General features: G+C 41.9%; 2 protein-coding genes across 5 annotated transcripts in view; one reads left to right on the forward strand and one right to left on the reverse strand.

Annotated features, from left to right (window-relative positions):
• Positions 1–11,910, reverse strand: part of nkiras2 (NFKB inhibitor interacting Ras-like 2) — a 415,504-nt gene extending 403,594 nt beyond the window's left edge. Inside the window, exons 1-4 of one of the 3 annotated variants that reach the window (XM_078284426.1) lie at positions 11,872–11,910; positions 11,370–11,524; positions 9,487–9,728; positions 8,153–8,437 (exon numbers count right to left, since the gene is read on the reverse strand). In XM_078284426.1, coding sequence (XP_078140552.1) covers positions 8,195–8,437; positions 9,487–9,728; positions 11,370–11,463 — 579 coding nt within the window. In that variant the 5' untranslated portion in view covers positions 11,464–11,524; positions 11,872–11,910 and the 3' untranslated portion in view covers positions 8,153–8,194. Of the gene's footprint in view, positions 1–6,471; positions 8,438–9,486; positions 9,729–11,369; positions 11,525–11,871 lie in introns of those variants that run through there. The other 2 variants (XM_071909829.2, XM_071909830.2) reach the window with 2 other exon arrangements.
• A 55-nt stretch (positions 11,911–11,965) lies between these two features.
• dnajc7 (DnaJ (Hsp40) homolog, subfamily C, member 7) lies at positions 11,966–18,491 on the forward strand. Of its 2 annotated transcripts, none has more exons than XM_071909827.2 (14): positions 11,966–12,063; positions 12,929–13,017; positions 13,164–13,288; positions 13,484–13,597; positions 13,938–14,012; positions 14,126–14,244; positions 14,473–14,626; positions 14,899–15,063; positions 15,571–15,662; positions 15,833–15,906; positions 16,172–16,318; positions 16,474–16,626; positions 16,801–16,863; positions 16,998–18,491. In XM_071909827.2, exons 1-14 carry the CDS (start codon positions 11,990–11,992, stop codon positions 17,033–17,035), a joined length of 1,482 nt encoding a protein of 493 aa, XP_071765928.1. In that variant the 5' UTR covers positions 11,966–11,989; the 3' UTR covers positions 17,036–18,491. The 2 variants fall into 2 exon arrangements, with proteins under 2 accessions (XP_071765928.1, XP_071765927.1); XM_071909826.2 differs by having other exon boundaries at positions 11,990–12,063; positions 16,801–16,872.
• The last annotated feature ends 66 nt before the right edge of the window (positions 18,492–18,557 follow it).

Below are 18,557 nucleotides of genomic sequence, written 5' to 3' on the forward strand. Positions count from 1 at the left end.
TCTGGATAAGTGTCACAAGTGCAACATCACATGTCATATTGCTGTTCATGCCTATGTACCGTCTCCCACCCGCCAAGCTCCACCTCCCCAACCCCACCGATACACCTCACCCCATCCCTCCCACCCACCCCCCCACCCCCACTCCCAAAATGGACACCTTTGGAGAGGTCTAATGAGGACTTGAAGCACACACACGTCAACCCTCCTTCAGTGTTTTACCCAACAACACCCACACCCAGTTACAGTAACGGAGAAAATCCTATGCATTTTCGTTGTGCAATATGTATAGTTGTCTGTGATGCAGCAGCACCATCTGTCGTGGAAACCATGTAATTGCCATCCAGTACTAGTGCTTCTCCAAAAACCTTTGATCCTACATTTCTGTTTGAGGCCCCCCGCCCCAAGTCTTTTTGGGAAAACGAAGCCACCGGGTCTCCTTGCCATACTGTACCAATGTGATTCTCCCCAGTCGCACTACTCAGTGAACCAGCCAGCCTTTAATCTTCACTGTTTGTTTGTTTCTATCACTCAGTGGGAACTCTGACCTACAGAACTGAAAACAACTTCTTTCTTAAAATAAAGAATCTAGAGAAGGCAGATTATATGTAGAAACCATAGAATAACTATAGAGATTTTATCAGAGTTGCTATTGTTATCTGTATCATGATGAATTGCTATCATAGAAGAGAGTAGATTATGTTATTGTAGGCTCTGTACAGCATACAGGGAAAGGAAAAATGCTTTGCTTGTTTCTTTTTTTTTTTCTTTGTTTATTTACATGGTTTTACCTACATGTTTTTTTAAAAGTACAAGAGACAAAAATATTTAAAACAAAATTCTTGAGTGAGTTTTTTTTTTCCTTGTTGAAGGTGACTGAATTAATGATGTAATTAAAGGCCTTTTCAGACAATATCCTAAACTCACGTTAGCCGGGCCTTCTCAGGGGTGACAGGTTGAGCGAATGCTAACACGACCATCCATTCAGGGCGTCCCTCCGTAGCTCCAGAGAGCAGGAAACACTGTACTTATGGGTGGAATGAAATAAGAACTTACAGTGCTGTACCGCAGAGAGGACAAGGGATGGATTTTGGACAATAAAGCTTTTAGAACTTGTAAAAAACGTTTAGATTATGTAAATATCGATGTGTGTGTGTGTGTGTGTGTGTGTGTGTGTGAGTGTATGTGTGTGTGTGTGCGTATGTTTGTGTGCTAACCCTGCATCGTGGGTGCAGTGACAATACCAATTTATTTTATTGCAGTTCTGTTAAATATTGATATTCATATGTGATTCATTTTTGACTGGCAAAGACTGGTAACATCCCAGAAGGCACTTCTTGGATTTACCTTGATATTTGAGCAATAACAAAATGTGTATGTGTGTGTGATCAAGAAGAAACCTAAGTCAGGCAGATGATAGTTAATGAAAAACAATGATAACATGATTGCTCACATAGTTTACATACATCCTGAGCCAAAATAACACTCATCTACTCTCCTTTGGATGGATTTATGTGCGGTTCAGTTGAATCAAAGAAAGAGAAGAGCTTGAAAGAGAAAACAATGCCATTTTAAATGCTATTTATTGATCAAATACTCACAGCTGAGCATGTCCCACTCTGAGTCTGGACATAGCCATCTTCTCTGCTGAAATAACAATGACTCAGAAGTGGGATTTTATGTGTGATCTTGAGGTCTTTGGGGTTCTGTGAAAGTGTGCAACACCCTCACAGCATCTGTTCTTGTGGCAACCCAGAGGTAAACTCATGTTCCGCCCATTTCAGGAAACAATCTGTGACTGCGGGGTTGCTGCTCTGTCGAGATACAAGGGCGAAAGAGAATGGAAATAAGTTACCAATAAGATACCACATCTGAGCAGCGTTGCATCGATGGCACAGAGGGGAGTGATACAATAATATACTTGAGTAGCTGATGTAGTTTAGAGACAGGCTAATCTCCTTTATCTTCAGATTATTCTCCACAGATGGCCACTACATCGTACTGTGGAAAAGCTCCAGCTAGCTACTGCAGAAAGATTAGGTGCTGAACAATGCTTGAATCCTACTGGATTATGGAACAGCACAGCCGACTGCTGTACTCAACATCTTGTGTGTTTGCCAGTCGGTACAGTGTTTCCAAAGCCAGCGCTGCCTGTTTGTCTGGTGTGCTGTGCTCCCTGTCGCCCCCTTCGACACACTGAAACCAAGCAGAGGAGCATCTGTCCGCGGACTGTTTATACTGTGATGAATCGTGACATCCAGGCATTCGGTGCTTTTCTCTATCGCACCCTATAAACGTGCTTTGCTCCATTAGCTCTGTCTTTAATTTCCAATGTCTTTGTTCATTTGAAGGTGAGCCCTTCTATGTGTGACTGGACTGTTGTTGTTGTTGTTGTTGTTGTTGTTGTTGTTATTGTTGTCCTCTGCGCCCCAGGCCCTCACGCCTGCCCTTCCTTTGTGGAAACGGTAGATAAGCACAATATCAAGTACGACGCGTCCTGTGGTGCCAATCAAAGGAAAGCCATGGGATCCCTGGCACTGACTGCAGCCAGTGGAATGGCAGGAGGACATGATGACCTTGGCTAAGCCATGACACCGGTGTATCCGCTGTATTGATCCATTACCTTATCTGAGCGCTCGAGATGGATGGAGTGACACCCTTATCTCCTGTTGTGGTCTGCCACCACTCCCTCTTGCACTCAATGTCAACCCACAAAAACATAGCCTCTGTGTGTGTGTGTGTGTGTGTGTGTGTGTGTGTGTGTGTGTGTGCGTGTGTGTGCGTGTGTGTGTGTGTGTGTGAAAGCGAGTGCACGCACACGTAGATGTACTCTAGGCCTCATATTAATATCTATGATCTTCTGTTTAAAGCAAATGGAACTTGACAAAAGATATATGATGATGTAGATGAAAATATACTATAGGAGGGGACATGGCCAGTTTTCTGTTGTGACACCTTTTCCTTAATATCCATTGTACATTTTGCTATCATGACTTTTATGATGTAACATGATAACTGTAAGGCGGAAAAAGAGATATTTTGATAAGACATTGCTGCAGCGGGATCATTCCTCCATCTGTATAGATGTTGCAAGGTTATACTTGTGAAATAAAGGCAAAGAAGGATGGAAGGAGGCAGAGGGACGAGTTGAGCAGTGAAATAAATCGATTAGTTCTTCAGCTTCCACAGTGTCTTTATTTAGTGCTTTATCGGGCTTAAAGTGTCTGTCTATTGACTGGAGGGAGACCATGTGTCAACATGTCCTCCTGCATAATGTCAAAGGTGTCAAACCCTTTCAACATGCTCGGAGAACACATCCAACACACACACACACACTGCATGGTTTAATGAGGACTATAAGCGACAACTAAGATCCCATTTTTGCACGGTTCAGTATGCCTTAAGCTTGACTTATCCCCGATTAAATCACCCTTTGCTTTCAGGCCAAATGATGTGCCTCAGATGCTCGTGGGCAGACAGCAGGAAAACTTAACATTTGACATAACTGACGGCTTGAGGGCAAGTGACATTTCCAGCCCGCAGAAACAGCCTGATACCTAGACAGTATAAAGGTGGCACTGACATTAAATATGCGCTCAGTGCTGTGTGGAATTGTTTCTATCCAAACCCGTGAATCCCAAGCTTCCTGATGGTGACATGGTGCTGGGAGGGGGCGCCTGTGACAAGAGGGTCAATACAGCAGCTGCCAGGGCTGAAGTCTATCATCTCCATGTGAAAAAGGGGGATAAAATCGTATTTATTTTATGTGTCCCATGGGAGAGTTGGACGCTCAGCTGCAGTCATGAGACAGCCTGTTGTGGTTGCACTGCGACGGTAAAAGGAGCATTATTGGTAGAGACACAGGGGCATTGTCTTGTTGCCCTGTGACTGTGACAAGCAAGGGGAAATTTCTCTTTCTGCGGTCGGCGCAGGCTAATGGAAGAAGAAGGGTTCATAAATCATACGGGCAAGTGACAAATCTATCCCTCGGTTCTGGTGTGCTCAGAGAGTGTATTTCACATTTTGTATTAGATTTTCAAGAATGTTTTTTTCTTTTTCTTTCTTTTGCTGGAGGTCAGTGCAGCCACGGAGCCATTATAGACTGTAGAATGGCTTTGGTGATCTTTGACAGGAGGATGCATTGACAGTGCAGGACGCCCAGAGCAGGAGTCTCTTTCCCTGTTTGAACTCTGGCCTTCTGTGCAGAGACATAAAAGGATCGTTATTGTGTATTGTCATAATCCAAATGTGCGATACAATAACTGAACCATTTTGTGCGAGGCAACATCGGGCAACACTGGCTGTATTCTAGTCATTAAAAGGGACATGATTGAAATGAGATGTTACATGATAGCGCCCTGAGGGGAAACTAAGGTGAGTGCAATATCGTTTCATAAATGTTCCACTTGAGGTTTTTCTCATTAGCTTGCATTAACCTTTCCAGTCAGCGTCTCCATGTGGAAGTAGCGGATCGTTTCCTCTGCCTAAACATCTCTGACCTTGCCTCAATGGCAGCATTTTCACAACCAGTCAAAAACTGCTGCATTGCAATGCTGGTGCAACAATTGATATGATTAACTGCGTTTTGACTCAGTAAACTGTAAAGCGTGTAGGGCAAAGTACAGTTCATCATGGGTACCTGAACTACAACATTGTTGCAATGTTAGAAAAAAATGTTACATTCATGTTTTTGGTGCCAAAAAACGAATAAATCAGTAGCGAGTAGAAACTGCACCCCAACATTCACACTAATCAGTGTATCCCTGGCACAGTAGGGGGGCATTTCCCATGAATCTGTCTGACATGAATATTTCATTTGTTTTTGTGTGTTTTATAATTTGCATTTTGCAGGTAATCAAAAATCATCACGTACGCTGAAATATGGTTTAATATATGACAGTTGACAGCTCACCTTGCTTCCTGGTCTCCTGTTCAGTTTTATTGAGTTTTTAGACTGAGTAAGAAACAATGGGTAACATTTTGTTTGTTTATGAGCGTTTAATTAATCTGTCCAAGGAAACCAAGAGAATACATCATAAATACAACACTGGGATTTGCTGCTTACAGGAATAAAAGGGCTGTAAATCCTCTCAAATGACAAAAAATGCTATCAAAACACATAAAATAACAGTGTACTCAGAGGAACCGAATAAATGCATCACTTATTATCATCCCACTAAACTCATCTTGTCAATCTATCTTGATTACCATGGATATTAATATTTTACATGATGCAAAAATCAGGTAGCAGCATTGTGAAGGTAAATGAAACATGAACATTTCTAATAACTAGTTACTTGATCACCCACTTTGCAATATCCTTTCCAGTAGAACAACCCCATCCTCTCTGTATCCTGTAGGCCTACATTATGTATCTGCAGATCAGGGGCTGTTGACCTGTAATTGGACAGAATTAAGTGTATCGCCTCCACTGCGAGGAAACAAGGCACAAGTCTGTACCTTACAGACATACAGGGTATGGGACCCAATCTGATTGAAACAGTCAGTACTCTTGTCTTGAAGTGACGCACTACACTTTGGCATTAGGTGCAGGATGCCCATCTGGATATAACTCTCTTACCACATGCATGCCCTGCTCCCAATAGAAATAATGAATTATTGTCACCATTATTATTATTGCTAATTTGAAATTTCTGTATTTTTGATTTATGCAAGTAACCAAGGTGTTTGTTGGGCCAGCCCATTTATGATTGGACAATATCTTTTTTCAGAAGCAAACTGAATATATAATAATAGTCCTTGTTGTCTTAAATACAAGTGCAATGTACATGTTTATAAAATAAGTATCTCAACAGCTTGTTGAAGTAATGCAATGTTTGTGCTGTAGAAACGGACATGGCAGTCTGAGTCAACTGTAGCTTTGGCAGATCTATAATTTAGTTATATTATCCAAGGATTATTTGCAGTTGCTACTAACACTGAGAAGCCACAGATATTGAGCTATAGGACAAAGACAAAGTTATTCCCTTAAAATCAACTCAAGAGAAATTAGACCCTGCATCAGAGTGTAAACAGTTACAGTTGAAGGCTTCAACAGCATCTTCCAAAGCCTTTTTTCTCAGAGACAATATGTAATTTGGTTTGGTGGACTGATTTTGCGAGAACATCCACAGTCCAACTAGAAGAGCAGAGACATCTGCTGGCCGTGAAAAAAACATACAATGTAAATTACTAGCTATCAGTGATTGTTGTTGTGTTTTTTTTAACCTTTTAAAATCCATATGTTCTATTTTCTGATTCAACTCAACCTTTTCTTACACTCCACATTAGGGAGAGTGACCAGCCTCGGTCTGGAAGCAGCTCACCCTGCAGGCTCCCTGCTGGGTCACCGCTCAGAGGGACGCGCTGCTGTGTTGGCTGAGCAATCATGGATGCAGAATAATTTCCATGATGAAACTGTGACTGCACTGCATTGAATTACTTCATGAATCATAGCACAACCACTACAACCAGTCAGGCACAGAAAAAAAAAAGCTTTAATTTGTTTACAAAACATGCAAACAAATATCAAGTGAACACATCTCAAAGGATATTAATATATAAATGCACTGATATTCAACAAGAAAACACAAAGATAAAAGATGCAGATAGTGTTGATATGACGCCGGCACAGTCGCATGAATAGTCACAAAACAATGGCAACGTATTTCCCCTTTTTGGATGAAACAAACATGAAATGCTGCACAAATTCACACCCTGAAAATAGCCAAACATTTCAGTGATCATCTAATATGTATTTATGCAATTCTTTTTCGTTTTACAGCTGAGTGCTTGAGTAGTGACTCTTATTGCTAATATAGTGAGTCATTTCTTGAAATAATATGTCTTCTTACATGCTGTGCTCTGCAGCTTTTATTCATAACAACCAAAAAAATAATAATGAGAATAGCACCTGAGCCTGCAGAAATCCTTCTCACTTGGAGACATGATGTTATGACAATCGCTCATCAAAACACCATTTTTTTGTCTTCTATTCAAAATCCTACAGCCTGTGCAGAAGGCAGAATGTGTTTCTGGCAAATATGTTGAAAAAAAAGGAATGGGTTTTCTTTAAGGAATGTCAATCATTCATTGTACAACAGTCAACGTTGAATCTCAGCAGAGGACATACCAGTAGTGTAACAAATCTCCACATTAACAAACAGCATATTTACATCATCATGCATCATCCAAACCAGCGTGGATTCTAACATTTATGTGATGAAAACATCTGCTTACATTTAATGCTTCCATATCTGATTCAGTCTGTGTATACATGCAGTAATACACGTCTGGTACTTATATTTATATACAATGAGCACCATTTGTTTGAGTATTTGTTTGATTTCATGAAAGTTTGGATTGTCAAAGTGTCAGAGTATGAGATTAAAATGTTGATTATCAGCAGTTTGCGATTATTTACAGCCATACCAGTGAAAGAACTACCTCCCTTTTTGTATATGGTTCCCCCATTTGAGTGCTATAAAAGGTGGTGGCAGCCTTGTGGGCAGAGCAGCGGACCACGAACAGGAAAATTGAAATTCGATCCCCGGGGCTGACAGCTCAGAGTGGAGAGAGTGTGCAGAGCGAGCAGATGGGGAAACGCTGCGGAGGCCATGAAGTGGACCAGTACCTCCTCTCCCCGACTCCTCCTGATGATGTCACCGGTGAAGATACTACACCAAGGCCTCACCAGCTCCAGCAGTGCTCATTTTGCACTGGTGCTATGTATATGTCCTTCATACTATGTATTGTACCTGTGCTGTACTGTGAATGTATGGCAACCTGTCAGCTAAATCACCAAATGCCCCATGGCTATTCCACTGGGCAATTAAAATCGTTTTGTAAAAGAATTTAGATGAATACTCTGATTATAATTGTATCCACAGTAAAACGGGGATAACAGGTACAAACACGCCCTGTAGTCCTTAAATTTCTCATGTGATATGGCTGAAAATTTCTAATTAAAGTTAAAGATCTGCACTTTTTGCCATGTCATATTTAAATTTCACATCCAAAATAAAACAGTATTCTGCCAAAACATCATACGCTATAGAAATACTAATGGTGCTCACTGTATATGAATGTTAATACAATCATCCTGCCTTGCTTTCTCTCATAACAATTTCTCCTCTTCCTAATAACTCACTCTCACTTTCCCTTTTGATCCCTGTTGATCCTGAGCTTGTCTGGTCCTTCAGCTGTCTACAGAGCCGCTCCCCTTATTCTTGTTGCGGCTGAGGGGGAAAGTGGACTTGCTCTGCGGCTGGGTCATCTTGCTGGCCAGGTAGACAAAGGGCTCAATTAGAGTGCGCCGATCGACCACCGACACCTCCCACAGGCGCACCTTCTCAGTCTTAGCCCAGTTCTGGGCCATGTTAGAGTCCACTCTCCTCTCCTCCTGCTTGTCCAGCTTGTTACCCAGCACCACAATGGTCACCTGTGGATCAGCAATATCACATCAGTGGAATCTCTAGTACTGCTCATTGTGCACCTTCACTATATCTACTATATCTCAGCTGTAACTATGGCATACTCCATTTTGCTGAAGATAGGCTTACTGTGCATGTTTGGCAGACAACAAGTTCTCTGTTTCCTCTATTTAAGGGAAATTAACATTCCAATTAAGAATTCATAGTTGTTATTGTGATGGTCTAGGACGGCCCAATCAATATTTGTGAACATGAACAACTCTCTCCCAAAGCCAGAAACCAGAGAACTAAAAATTTAAATCTGTCATGTCTTCGAGATGTAAAATCTGGAGCTCTTCTTAAATTGACTGGTTTCCCAATATGAGTACAAACATGATGCAACTTGCAAAAGCAAGATGACAATGGTGACTGAGAAGTTGATGACTATTATTATTAATATTAAATTGAGAGGATCTCAATTTTGATGTGGCGTGTTCTGCACAATTGTAGTTTACCAATGATATATACATGCAATTAACAAAACAGCTACCAGTAGTTTGGTTTATAAGCATATACTGGTACCAGAGTAAGTTTAACAAGATCTTCTGTTTTGCAATGTGTCTGTTACATAAACTACAATTTATGATAAAGACGATCGGTCCTTCATTCCTTGCCTATAATTGAATCGTATTTTTAGAAAAGGAAGTGTTCAGGAAACGTGTTCAGTCTGTGTGGGAGTTATTTCAGTACCACATTCTGAGTGGTATCTATTACATTTGGGACTGATGGAGTATAGCATTGCAGCTACAGGCTGATTTCTGCATTTCCTGTGGGAAAAAGTCCAAAAATAAGCCAAATTCATCCTCCACACCTTCAGAAGACAAATTCAAAGCACCGGATGTTCATGAGTGCATGTTTCAAATGCAGTAATGTTGGAGATTCATAAGGATCCTAAAATCGCTAATACAGAGACTAGCAATTTCTCTGGACATTTCGGGGTCCCTCTAGTTTGGTCTAACACCCCCTCCATGAGCCCCTGATTCACCTTACAAAACATACAGACATGTTCGGTCCTCACCTCTTTCTTATCTCTGTGACGGTCAATGTCCTTCTTCAGTGCCTCCATTCGCTTGAAGGACTCTTTACTGTCGATGCTGTAGACAAGTACGAAGCCATCAGCAAAAGAGTAGTAATGTCGAGGAAACTCCATTCCGTCCCGGAGGCCCCGAGTGTCGTAGAAGCGCACCTGCTCTCGCGTGCCACGGTCCGTTTCTATGGAGCCGATGTAGATGTCCTCCAACGTCTCCATGGGCTCAGAACCTAACAGTGGACAAATAAAGCTAGGTATAGGACTGTTGCATATACTGTGATATACTATACAGGTATTAGGAGGATTGTTTGTGTCATCAAATCACTGACTTGGAACGATTAATATGAAATGCATTTTTTGTATTTCATTATATAGTACATGAGCACTTTCACAGCTTTCAGATGTGCTGTGCTCTGTGTGTAGTTCCTCAATATTCCATTGCAGCATCTTTTTATAAACCAAAGTTTGTGCATTTTTGAGAATTTTACAAGGTTATTAACCAAAAATAAAGCATTTTACTGCATGTTTGACAACTAACACTGCACTCAACAATGTCTCCATATGCATAGTCATTTACTTGCGTATATACTTGTACTGTATATATACATAAGTGTAAGTGTAAGTCCTTAATGTGTTAACATTCAATTCTGCAATTTAAATATCCTACTCATATGACATTGGACAGTTCTGTTTAATCTACTAGTACTGAAGACTACTACTACTTTACCTGAGAGTTTGTTCATCCCTTAATCTGTGACATCCTGCTGATGCACAACTCCATAAAGGATGGATTACTAAAAATCTAAAATGTGACTGAAAGCAGCCAGAGTGATTTATGGGGATAAGTTCAGACGTACTGTTAGTTCTACTATAAACAGAGCTAAGCTGCATGGAAAAGCTTGAATTATCTAAGACAATCATATGGCTGGTGTCACTAAAATGTGAGTACATAGTCCATAACCAGGTGAGGTGGCTCTCCATACAGAAATATGACTTAGTGAAGTGTTAAACCATCAGAAGCACTCACCATGCTCACTTTGAAGGTTTAAGGAAATTTGTCAAGCCAGTTGCTGTTATGTCTTTGTCTATGGACAAAGATTTCTATTATTTATTCAGCACAAAATTCCCAAGTTGTCCCGTGACAGGTCTATTGCTATACTGAACATTTCAAATGCCACATTTCCACATCTCTGCACACTGTCTGTCACAGGTGACCTTATTCCCAGTGGAATACAACAGATGGTCAGAGGTTTTCCTGCCAAAATCAATGGTCTCATCACTCTCATGGCACTAGATGGGAAATTTGGTCTGATGAAAACAAAGTTAGAATAATTACCTGAAGAAAATAAAAACATGGTAAATGTCTGAGGCTTTGATGGAGTAAAACTGCAAATTTTCAGCGCAGAGACTTTGTCACCTGTCAATGGACTGTGTCATACTACATATGGTGACACCATTGATATGATGGACTATCAGTGGAACAACTTGAGCATATAAATCTATAGAACATCACAGATGAGAGTCTTAGTTCTCTGGCTTCCACCTTTTGGAGCAAGTTGATTATGTGTTGTAATCACCTAGACTGTAACTTGAATATTTATTCTTATGTTGTTATTCCCATTTGCAACCAAATACATAGTACATAGAGATGTTTTTGCTTGAACATACCACTCTCTCAGCGAGAGCCACTGTGTAAACTGTGACTATCAAATGCCCAACCTGCAACAACAACGGCGTTTGCAACCAACTATGATTGTGATCAAAGCACGTCAGGTTTGAATGCGGCCCCTGGACGCACTGACCTCTAAACAAGAACAACCGTGTAAGCTATGACTATAAAATGTGATGCATGAAATGTGTGAATGACCTACCTGCAACATGATTGGCATACAGTAGTTGCTCCAAGACAGCAGTTTTGCCAACTGCAGCCAGGCCACACACCACCACTTTACAGCTTTTGCCCATGATGACTTCTCACTCTCAGGTCAAGGAATCTGCTAATCAGGGATGGCACACAGATGGAAGCCTTTAGAGAAAAGTCAATGAACGATGTAGAATTGTACACACTGTAAGTAAGATACGTTGCAAAATTACATAATGTTACACACGTATTCTCTACTACTAATCGTTAGCTTGCTGATCAAATCTGACAAGTGGTAAGTAGTGTTGAGCTACACAAGTTAAGCATTAGCTTAGCATTAGCCTTCGGAGAGTCACGATATCAAATATCAACTCGCAAACGTTATTTGAAATTGAATAGTTTTGTAAGTTGACTCAAAACTCATGTCTTAAAAATACAAACTCCAACATTAGCTATTGATGGGTACTTTATCTCTATTTGATAATGGTTTTACTTGCCAGCTAAACATTTACCTTCTCACCTGACGAACTACTTCCTGTTTACAGTTTTACGTAACGACTGCAGTGTTCCAAGGGGGCGGGGCCTGCAGTCCTGACAACTTTGGTCACGCCCCTCCTCGGTATCGGCAAAATGGCGACGGTGGACTGTGATGATGTGAACATGGACCCTGACATGGAAATACTCAGTGACGAAGAATTGGAGAGGTATGAAAAATAAAGGCTCTGTCGTTAAAGGTAGAAGTACAAATGACAACTAAATCGCTTGCTGTCAATGTACTCAAATGTCATAGCCATGTTATTTTTCTTGTTAGCTATATTTAGCTAGCTAACGTTAGCTTGGTCGTCCTCCACTCAGCTCCTGTCCTGCATTGCCAGGCTGGAGTCATCACATTGTTATGGCTGTAGCAACCTACCGTTAGCTACCGAGTGTGATAATAATAGTTGATCGGATGGAGTGGACTGCTTTTACTGTTTTGTTTCTGTTTTACTGTGATATATCTAGCTAGATACTAACAGGCTGGCTAATGACACCATTCACTCAGACCGTTTGGTCGTGATGTAAAACATGAAAGGCTTCCAAAAAAAGCAGTGGCAGTTGCCCACTGCCCACACCATGGTGTCATATGTTCCTGGCTCTCCTCTCCCTCTCTGCTTCAACTGTCATAAAATATCCACGTGTTGGACTGGAGTAGACACTTCTGCACTGCTGGTTTGGCTCTTGCTATGTTTAGCTTATGTTGGCCAGTCAGGTTCTGCGTAAGAGCCCCCTCCATGCACACTGCCATTCACTCTCTTAGACATGCACTCTGGAAGGTAACTTGATATTACTTACATAATTATGAATGTGAAGCACAGACTTAACACCCTTGCAGTGTGCATGCTTCTTTGGGTAAAAAGACAAGGTGTTTCACTGTTTGTAAAACAGACCCAGAGTGACCTGACCCGTACAGCCTCAGTCTCCTTTTGTCCTCATAATGGCACAGTGATATAACAACTCCCTTCATCTCAGACTCTTGTCAACTGAATTTGCATTAAAGCATTTTCTTTGTTTCCATTCCCTTTTATCCAGGGAAGCAGAGGGCTTCAAAGAACAAGGCAATGCATATTATATCAAGAAGGATTACTCTGAAGCATACAATTACTATACCAAGGCCATAGGTAATTATTTAATCAATATTTTGATTGTTCTTCGTTTTGTTAGTTAAGTGGGTGATGTTGATTAGCCTACCACATTGGACGGGAAACAAAATTTGGATTCTGTTCCACTGTGAGTAGGTATCGATAAGTTGTCGATTTTTCCACAGACGTGTGTCCGAAGAATGCGAGTTACTACGGAAACCGGGCGGCAACTCTAATGATGTTGTGTCGGTACAGAGAGGCTTTGGAGGATTCCCAGCAGGCGGTGCGATTAGACGACACTTTCATGAAGGTAGGTTGTGGGAAACAAGCTGAGGCAGCACTTTAAGACGGGAAGCAATCAGGGTTAGTCATTGTTTTGAGTTTGTTTTTATGCACAAAATACCCAACTGAATTAACAGGAATGAACATCCCAGATAGATTTTTGGCGGACAAATAAGGGGATGTTTTCACTCCAGTATGTGAACTGTTAGTCTTTTGCCCACAGGGCCATCTACGAGAGGGGAAGTGCCACCTATCCCTTGGCAATTCAATGGCAGCCAGCCGTTGTTTCCAGAGGGTTCTGGAGCTGGAGTCCGAAAACAGCCAGGCCCAGCAGGAGGTGAGCTGGCCTCAGTCGGAGAGAGCGTGATCTGACAACTTCCACATGATTATCCACTATCAAATCAGCTCTGGCCAAGCTAGTGCAAATAGAGTACAAAAGTCTGATACTGAGCGGTTTAGCAGGAGATTATCTAGAGTTACTGTTAATTCCCAATGATCAGACCAGGAGGCAAGTTTCAAGTTATTCAGAGGAAGTACTGCTGTTTGAATTGCTCTGATTTGACTAGCCCTAAGCATGGCACAGAAGAGTGGCCTGTGGCAGCTGTTAAGCAGTGAAGTCAATACAACTACTACAGGTCTTTTGAATCCTCACTGAATACCACAAATTCCTTTCTCAGCTGAAGAATGCAGAATCCATCCTAGAGTATGAGAAGATGGCTGAGATTGGATTTGACAAGCGTGACTTCAGGATGGTAAGCTTTTCATCGGTTACATTCTTATCTAATTAACGTCTTTTGTGTGGAATGCCAGCAATCACAGTCATGTCTAGCAGCAGAGACGGCAGGTGTGCTGTTGGTGTCTCTAGGTCGTCTTCTGCATGGACCGTGCCTTGGAGTCGGCCTCAGCCTGTCACCGGTTCAAGATACTGAAGGCAGAGTGCTTAGCCCTGCTGGGACGCTATCCTGAGGCTCAGACTGTAGCCAGGTAACAGGGCAGAGTTGAAAAATACTTGAATATTAAATTATTTATTGACACAGGTTTAGTGTGATTTCTCGAAGTCACGCGTCTTAGTCTTTTTCCTGAGGGTAAGAGGTAACTTAAATAGCATTCTTAAGCACGATGAAACAGTCCTTTTTCTTTCTACGATTTTTAATTTATGCTTTTTATTTGTTATGTTTTCTTTTAGCACTGACTTCATTTGTTCCTTTTTAGTGATATTCTGCGAATGGACTCTACTAATGGGGATGCGCTGTATGTGCGTGGTCTCTGTCTGTACTATGAGGACTGCATTGACAAGGCTGTCCAGTTCTTTGTCCAGGCCCTGCGTATGGCTCCTGACCATGAAAAGGCTCGGCTCGCATGCAGAGTGAGTTATTCATTGCATAACTGAGAGTTTATCAAATCCATACAACGGTGTTTATAGTTTTATTTGTGGACAGCTTGCTTTGAGCACAACCATTAGTCTGAAGTCTAAAAGGTAGCTTTTACCTCTGAAAGGAGCTCTTACAATATAGAAAAAATGGCCTCTGAAAATATCACAACGTGGGTTTCTCTGACCCATTTTGTGTCTGAGTTGCCTTGCCGCTAAGATCGTTCAGACTAGTTTGTAAGGCTGTGTCCCATGTCTTGTCTTCCCAGAATGCCAAAGCACTCAAAGCCAAGAAGGAGGAGGGGAACAAGGCCTTCAAGGAGGGAAACTATGAGGCAGCCTATGAGCTGTACTCCGAGGCTCTGACAATAGACCCCAACAACATCAAGACTAATGCCAAGCTGTACTGTAATAGGGGCACCGTTGGATCTAAGGTGAGCAGCAAGCACAGGAGAGACAGCAGTTGTCTTTGTTTTGAGGTGTGGTTGCACCTGACAAGTTGTTTTGGACTGGGGTTGTTGTCAAGGCAGGCACATTTGATTTTCAAAGCAACTTAGATGGAAAACGAACCTTGGCATCCTCTGTTTCAGACTATAAATCCTTCAGGAAGTTCCACACACTCTGGAACAATTTCAGACTGATTTGACACAATGTAGGCCAGAGTGCTTGTCCCGGGTGAAAATCTGGCCTCTAGCATGAGGCAGCTGTCTTGCCTATGACGCATAGACACACACACAATATATTCCAATTCATAGAGTAGCACAAGCACAGACCTTGTGCATTGAGCAGCCTCTGCCCCGCTTACAGTGTGTGTTTTTAGTAGTGATGTCATTGCCATGTTGCACATGACTTCCTCTGTCTGACCAACAGAACTAGGCCAGCATCTCTCCCTGTCTGTCTCCTCCTTATGCGGTCACTCTTTTTTTTTTTTCCTTTGACAGCTGAAAAAACTAGAACAGGCCATTGAAGACTGCACGAAGGCAATTAAACTGGACGAGACCTATATCAAGGCCTATTTACGGAGAGCACAATGGTATGTCGAAGAATTCTAACTTTGCATGGGGGGCGATGGTTATATTTTATCTGGTTTTCAAACACAGAGAGAGAGAAGACAGTATCACTGTCATTATTTGTACTTCCATTTCATTGTTCAAATTGGGCAAAGAAGCTGACAGTCTTGCATGTGTGCATCCTGTGCTGCAGCTACATGGACACAGAGCAGTATGAAGAGGCGGTTCGGGACTATGAGAAGGTTTACCAGACAGAGAAGACAAAAGGTGAGTATCAGACTCTTCTAGTGTGGCTGAGCTGCCACTCACTTCACCGCAGCCTTTTCCTCTCACTCTGCTTCTCAGTACTGTAACGTCACACACACTGGTGTCTCATCACTATTATTACATAATGCCACATTACATAACATATCAGGTATCACTGTGTGAGGGTCTCAAATACAGTGTTTTGCTGCCTGCTGCCAGGTTAAAGATATTGCTCCTCTTACTGCTTGCTACCCCAGTCTGTCTGTCTGTTTTCTCCGTTCCCTAGAGCACAAGCACCTCCTGAAGAACGCCCAGCTGGAGCTGAAGAAAAGCAAGCGGAAAGATTACTACAAGGTGCTCGGGGTGGACAAGAACGCCACGGAGGACGAGATCAAGAAGGCGTACCGCAAACGGGCCCTTATGCATCATCCAGGTGCCTGACCGAAACAGACAATCTCCCTCTAACCATGGAATAACTATTGTTGATGACACAGTAGATGCCTTGTTGTATAACACACACAAAGATAACACAGTATGCTGTTGTCCTTCAGTCCGAATGACTCATTTTTTTTCTTCGTTTCCCTTCAGACCGTCATAGCGGAGCCAGCGCTGAGGTGCAGAAGGAAGAGGAGAAGAAGTTTAAGGAGGTGGGCGAGGCGTTCACTGTGCTCTCGGACCCAAAGAAGAAGTCTCGCTATGACAGCGGTCAGGATCTGGAGGACGACAGCATGAACATGGGAGGTCAGCAGCTGGGCACGGCGTGGGGTGGGAGGGCTTGGAGGGTGAACAGGTTCAAGGTTCAGTACAGCTTACCTAGAGAGAGGAGAACATGTCAATTTTATGGTGAGAAAATAGTACCTGACTGGAAATTTCTTTGGTTTGATGTTATTCTTAATTGTTTTGTGTCTCCACCAGACTTTGATGCCAACAACATTTTCAAGGCATTCTTCGGAGGCCCAGGAGGTTTTAGTTTCGAAGGTAATTCATGTATGTACACAAAAAGCTGTGAGGAAACAGTGCTTTTTCTACTTCCAAACATTTTCAACAATATTCAGATTTTCAGAATGCAGTAAATGTATTTCACTTATTTACTTGTTTCTTGTTTGTTTCAGCATCCGGACCAGGAAATTTCTTCTTCCAGTTTGGTTAAACAGTTGCTACATCAGGACTCTTCAACAATGTCAAGCCCCCCGAACCACCATCCTTATTTAACATATCTGACTGTTTGCAAGTCAGACTCTTGTCTATGCCATTGACTGAATGAATGCTACCCAATGACAACATGCAGCAAATGAAAAACGCTCGTATAGCAAGGATACCGAGAAGGCTCAAACCGAGTTGATGTTGTTACTGGTTTTGAATTTGGTTTTCTTCTCTCAGAATGAAACAAACTTGAAAGTCAGTAATGGCTAGCAACCCTGGCCCAAAAATCCTGGGATTTTTGAGATAGGAGAGCTTGTGCAGCTGTCGTGTCAGAGCTTTTAGGGATCCAATGCGGGAAGTGACACCCTGGGGAAACTCTTGAGATACAACTGAGCATTGAGCAAGCTATTACCCAGCTCGCCTCAACTTACTGCCGAGGGGGTATTCTCTGCATGAAAGTTAATAACTTGCTCAATGATTTCTAAAGGAAGTCCTAGCGAGGTGAATTCTGTGTGGGCAGAGCAACACCTCCCCCTTTATAAGTCAGGCAAAGACAGTTGGCCGCCCCGAATTCGCACTTAAAACTGCCTCCTTGTCATAAGCCAACAGGAGCAGTTAAAGTTGAGCTTTTTTTTTTTTTTTCTTTCACAACAGCTGGAGCCTAGACTTGTATACAGTACAGCTGAAGCACAGTATGAAGAAGGCAGTGGAGATAGCTACGCTGGCTCGTCACGCCAGCACCGTCACCCTCTTGTTGTTACCTTCCTCACCACAGGTTTTATGTTTGATGTTGCCATTCACCGATTGCTGCATTGTACATTTTACTGGAATGTAAAGTGTTGATTTGTGATGATAGTTGACGATTTTTCAGTTTTTTGTTTTTTTTTTATTTTGATATGTATATTTATTGTAAATTTGCTGTCTGATAGACCCGTCAGTATAAGATGAGGATGCTCTTCTGTTATATAAAAGATTTAAAAGGGCACCAATGATGAGCATCCCTCTGGCACAAACTCAGGAAAAGAGTTAAGTTTTGCTTGTTCCGCATAAAATATTGCGCAGACATAGAATATGCTGGATGTGTTCCTTGACTGTGATGCAAACTGTCAGATTTACAATACTACAGATAGGCATATATCTGTAATTGTATTTTAAGTACAGTAATGTAGAAGAATGCTGACTGATTTTTTTTAATTGTCTGAGAAAGTCTCTGCCTCTCTTTTGGGGTTTTGGAAGGCCTTCGGTTATTCTGGCACTATATGATGATGAAAGCCTGTTAAATTACTTCTAAATAACGAGTTTGGAGTGTGGTGTTCACTTGGTGCACTTAATAAAAAAAAGGAAAGCGTCCTCATCTTTGCTCCGATACATTTTGCTCTCAAGGTGAAACAACAGTCCTCTCTTAACCATGGAAAGTTACCAGCCGTGTAAATAAAGTTGGCCTCCTCTGGGTTTCCCCTAAAGTATTTGCACTCTTTTGTTTGTCAACTATACTAGAATTGTTTAACAAAAATGCTGTCACACTGAAC

This window comes from Centroberyx gerrardi, chromosome 7 (genome assembly GCF_048128805.1).
Source record: "Centroberyx gerrardi isolate f3 chromosome 7, fCenGer3.hap1.cur.20231027, whole genome shotgun sequence".
Taxonomy (NCBI): domain Eukaryota; kingdom Metazoa; phylum Chordata; class Actinopteri; order Beryciformes; family Berycidae; genus Centroberyx; species Centroberyx gerrardi.

What these genes read in the sequence shown, in the direction of transcription:
- dnajc7 (XM_071909826.2), top strand. Translation starts at nt 11,990, where the DNA reads ATGGCGACGGTGGACTGTGATGATGTGAACATGGACCCTGACATGGAA. An exon ending in TTACTATACCAAGGCCATAG is followed by an intron (nt 13,018 to 13,163) that starts GTAATTATTTAA and finishes ATTTTTCCACAG; the next exon opens with ACGTGTGTCCGAAGAATGCG. An exon ending in TATTTACGGAGAGCACAATG is followed by an intron (nt 15,663 to 15,832) that starts GTATGTCGAAGA and finishes CCTGTGCTGCAG; the next exon opens with CTACATGGACACAGAGCAGT.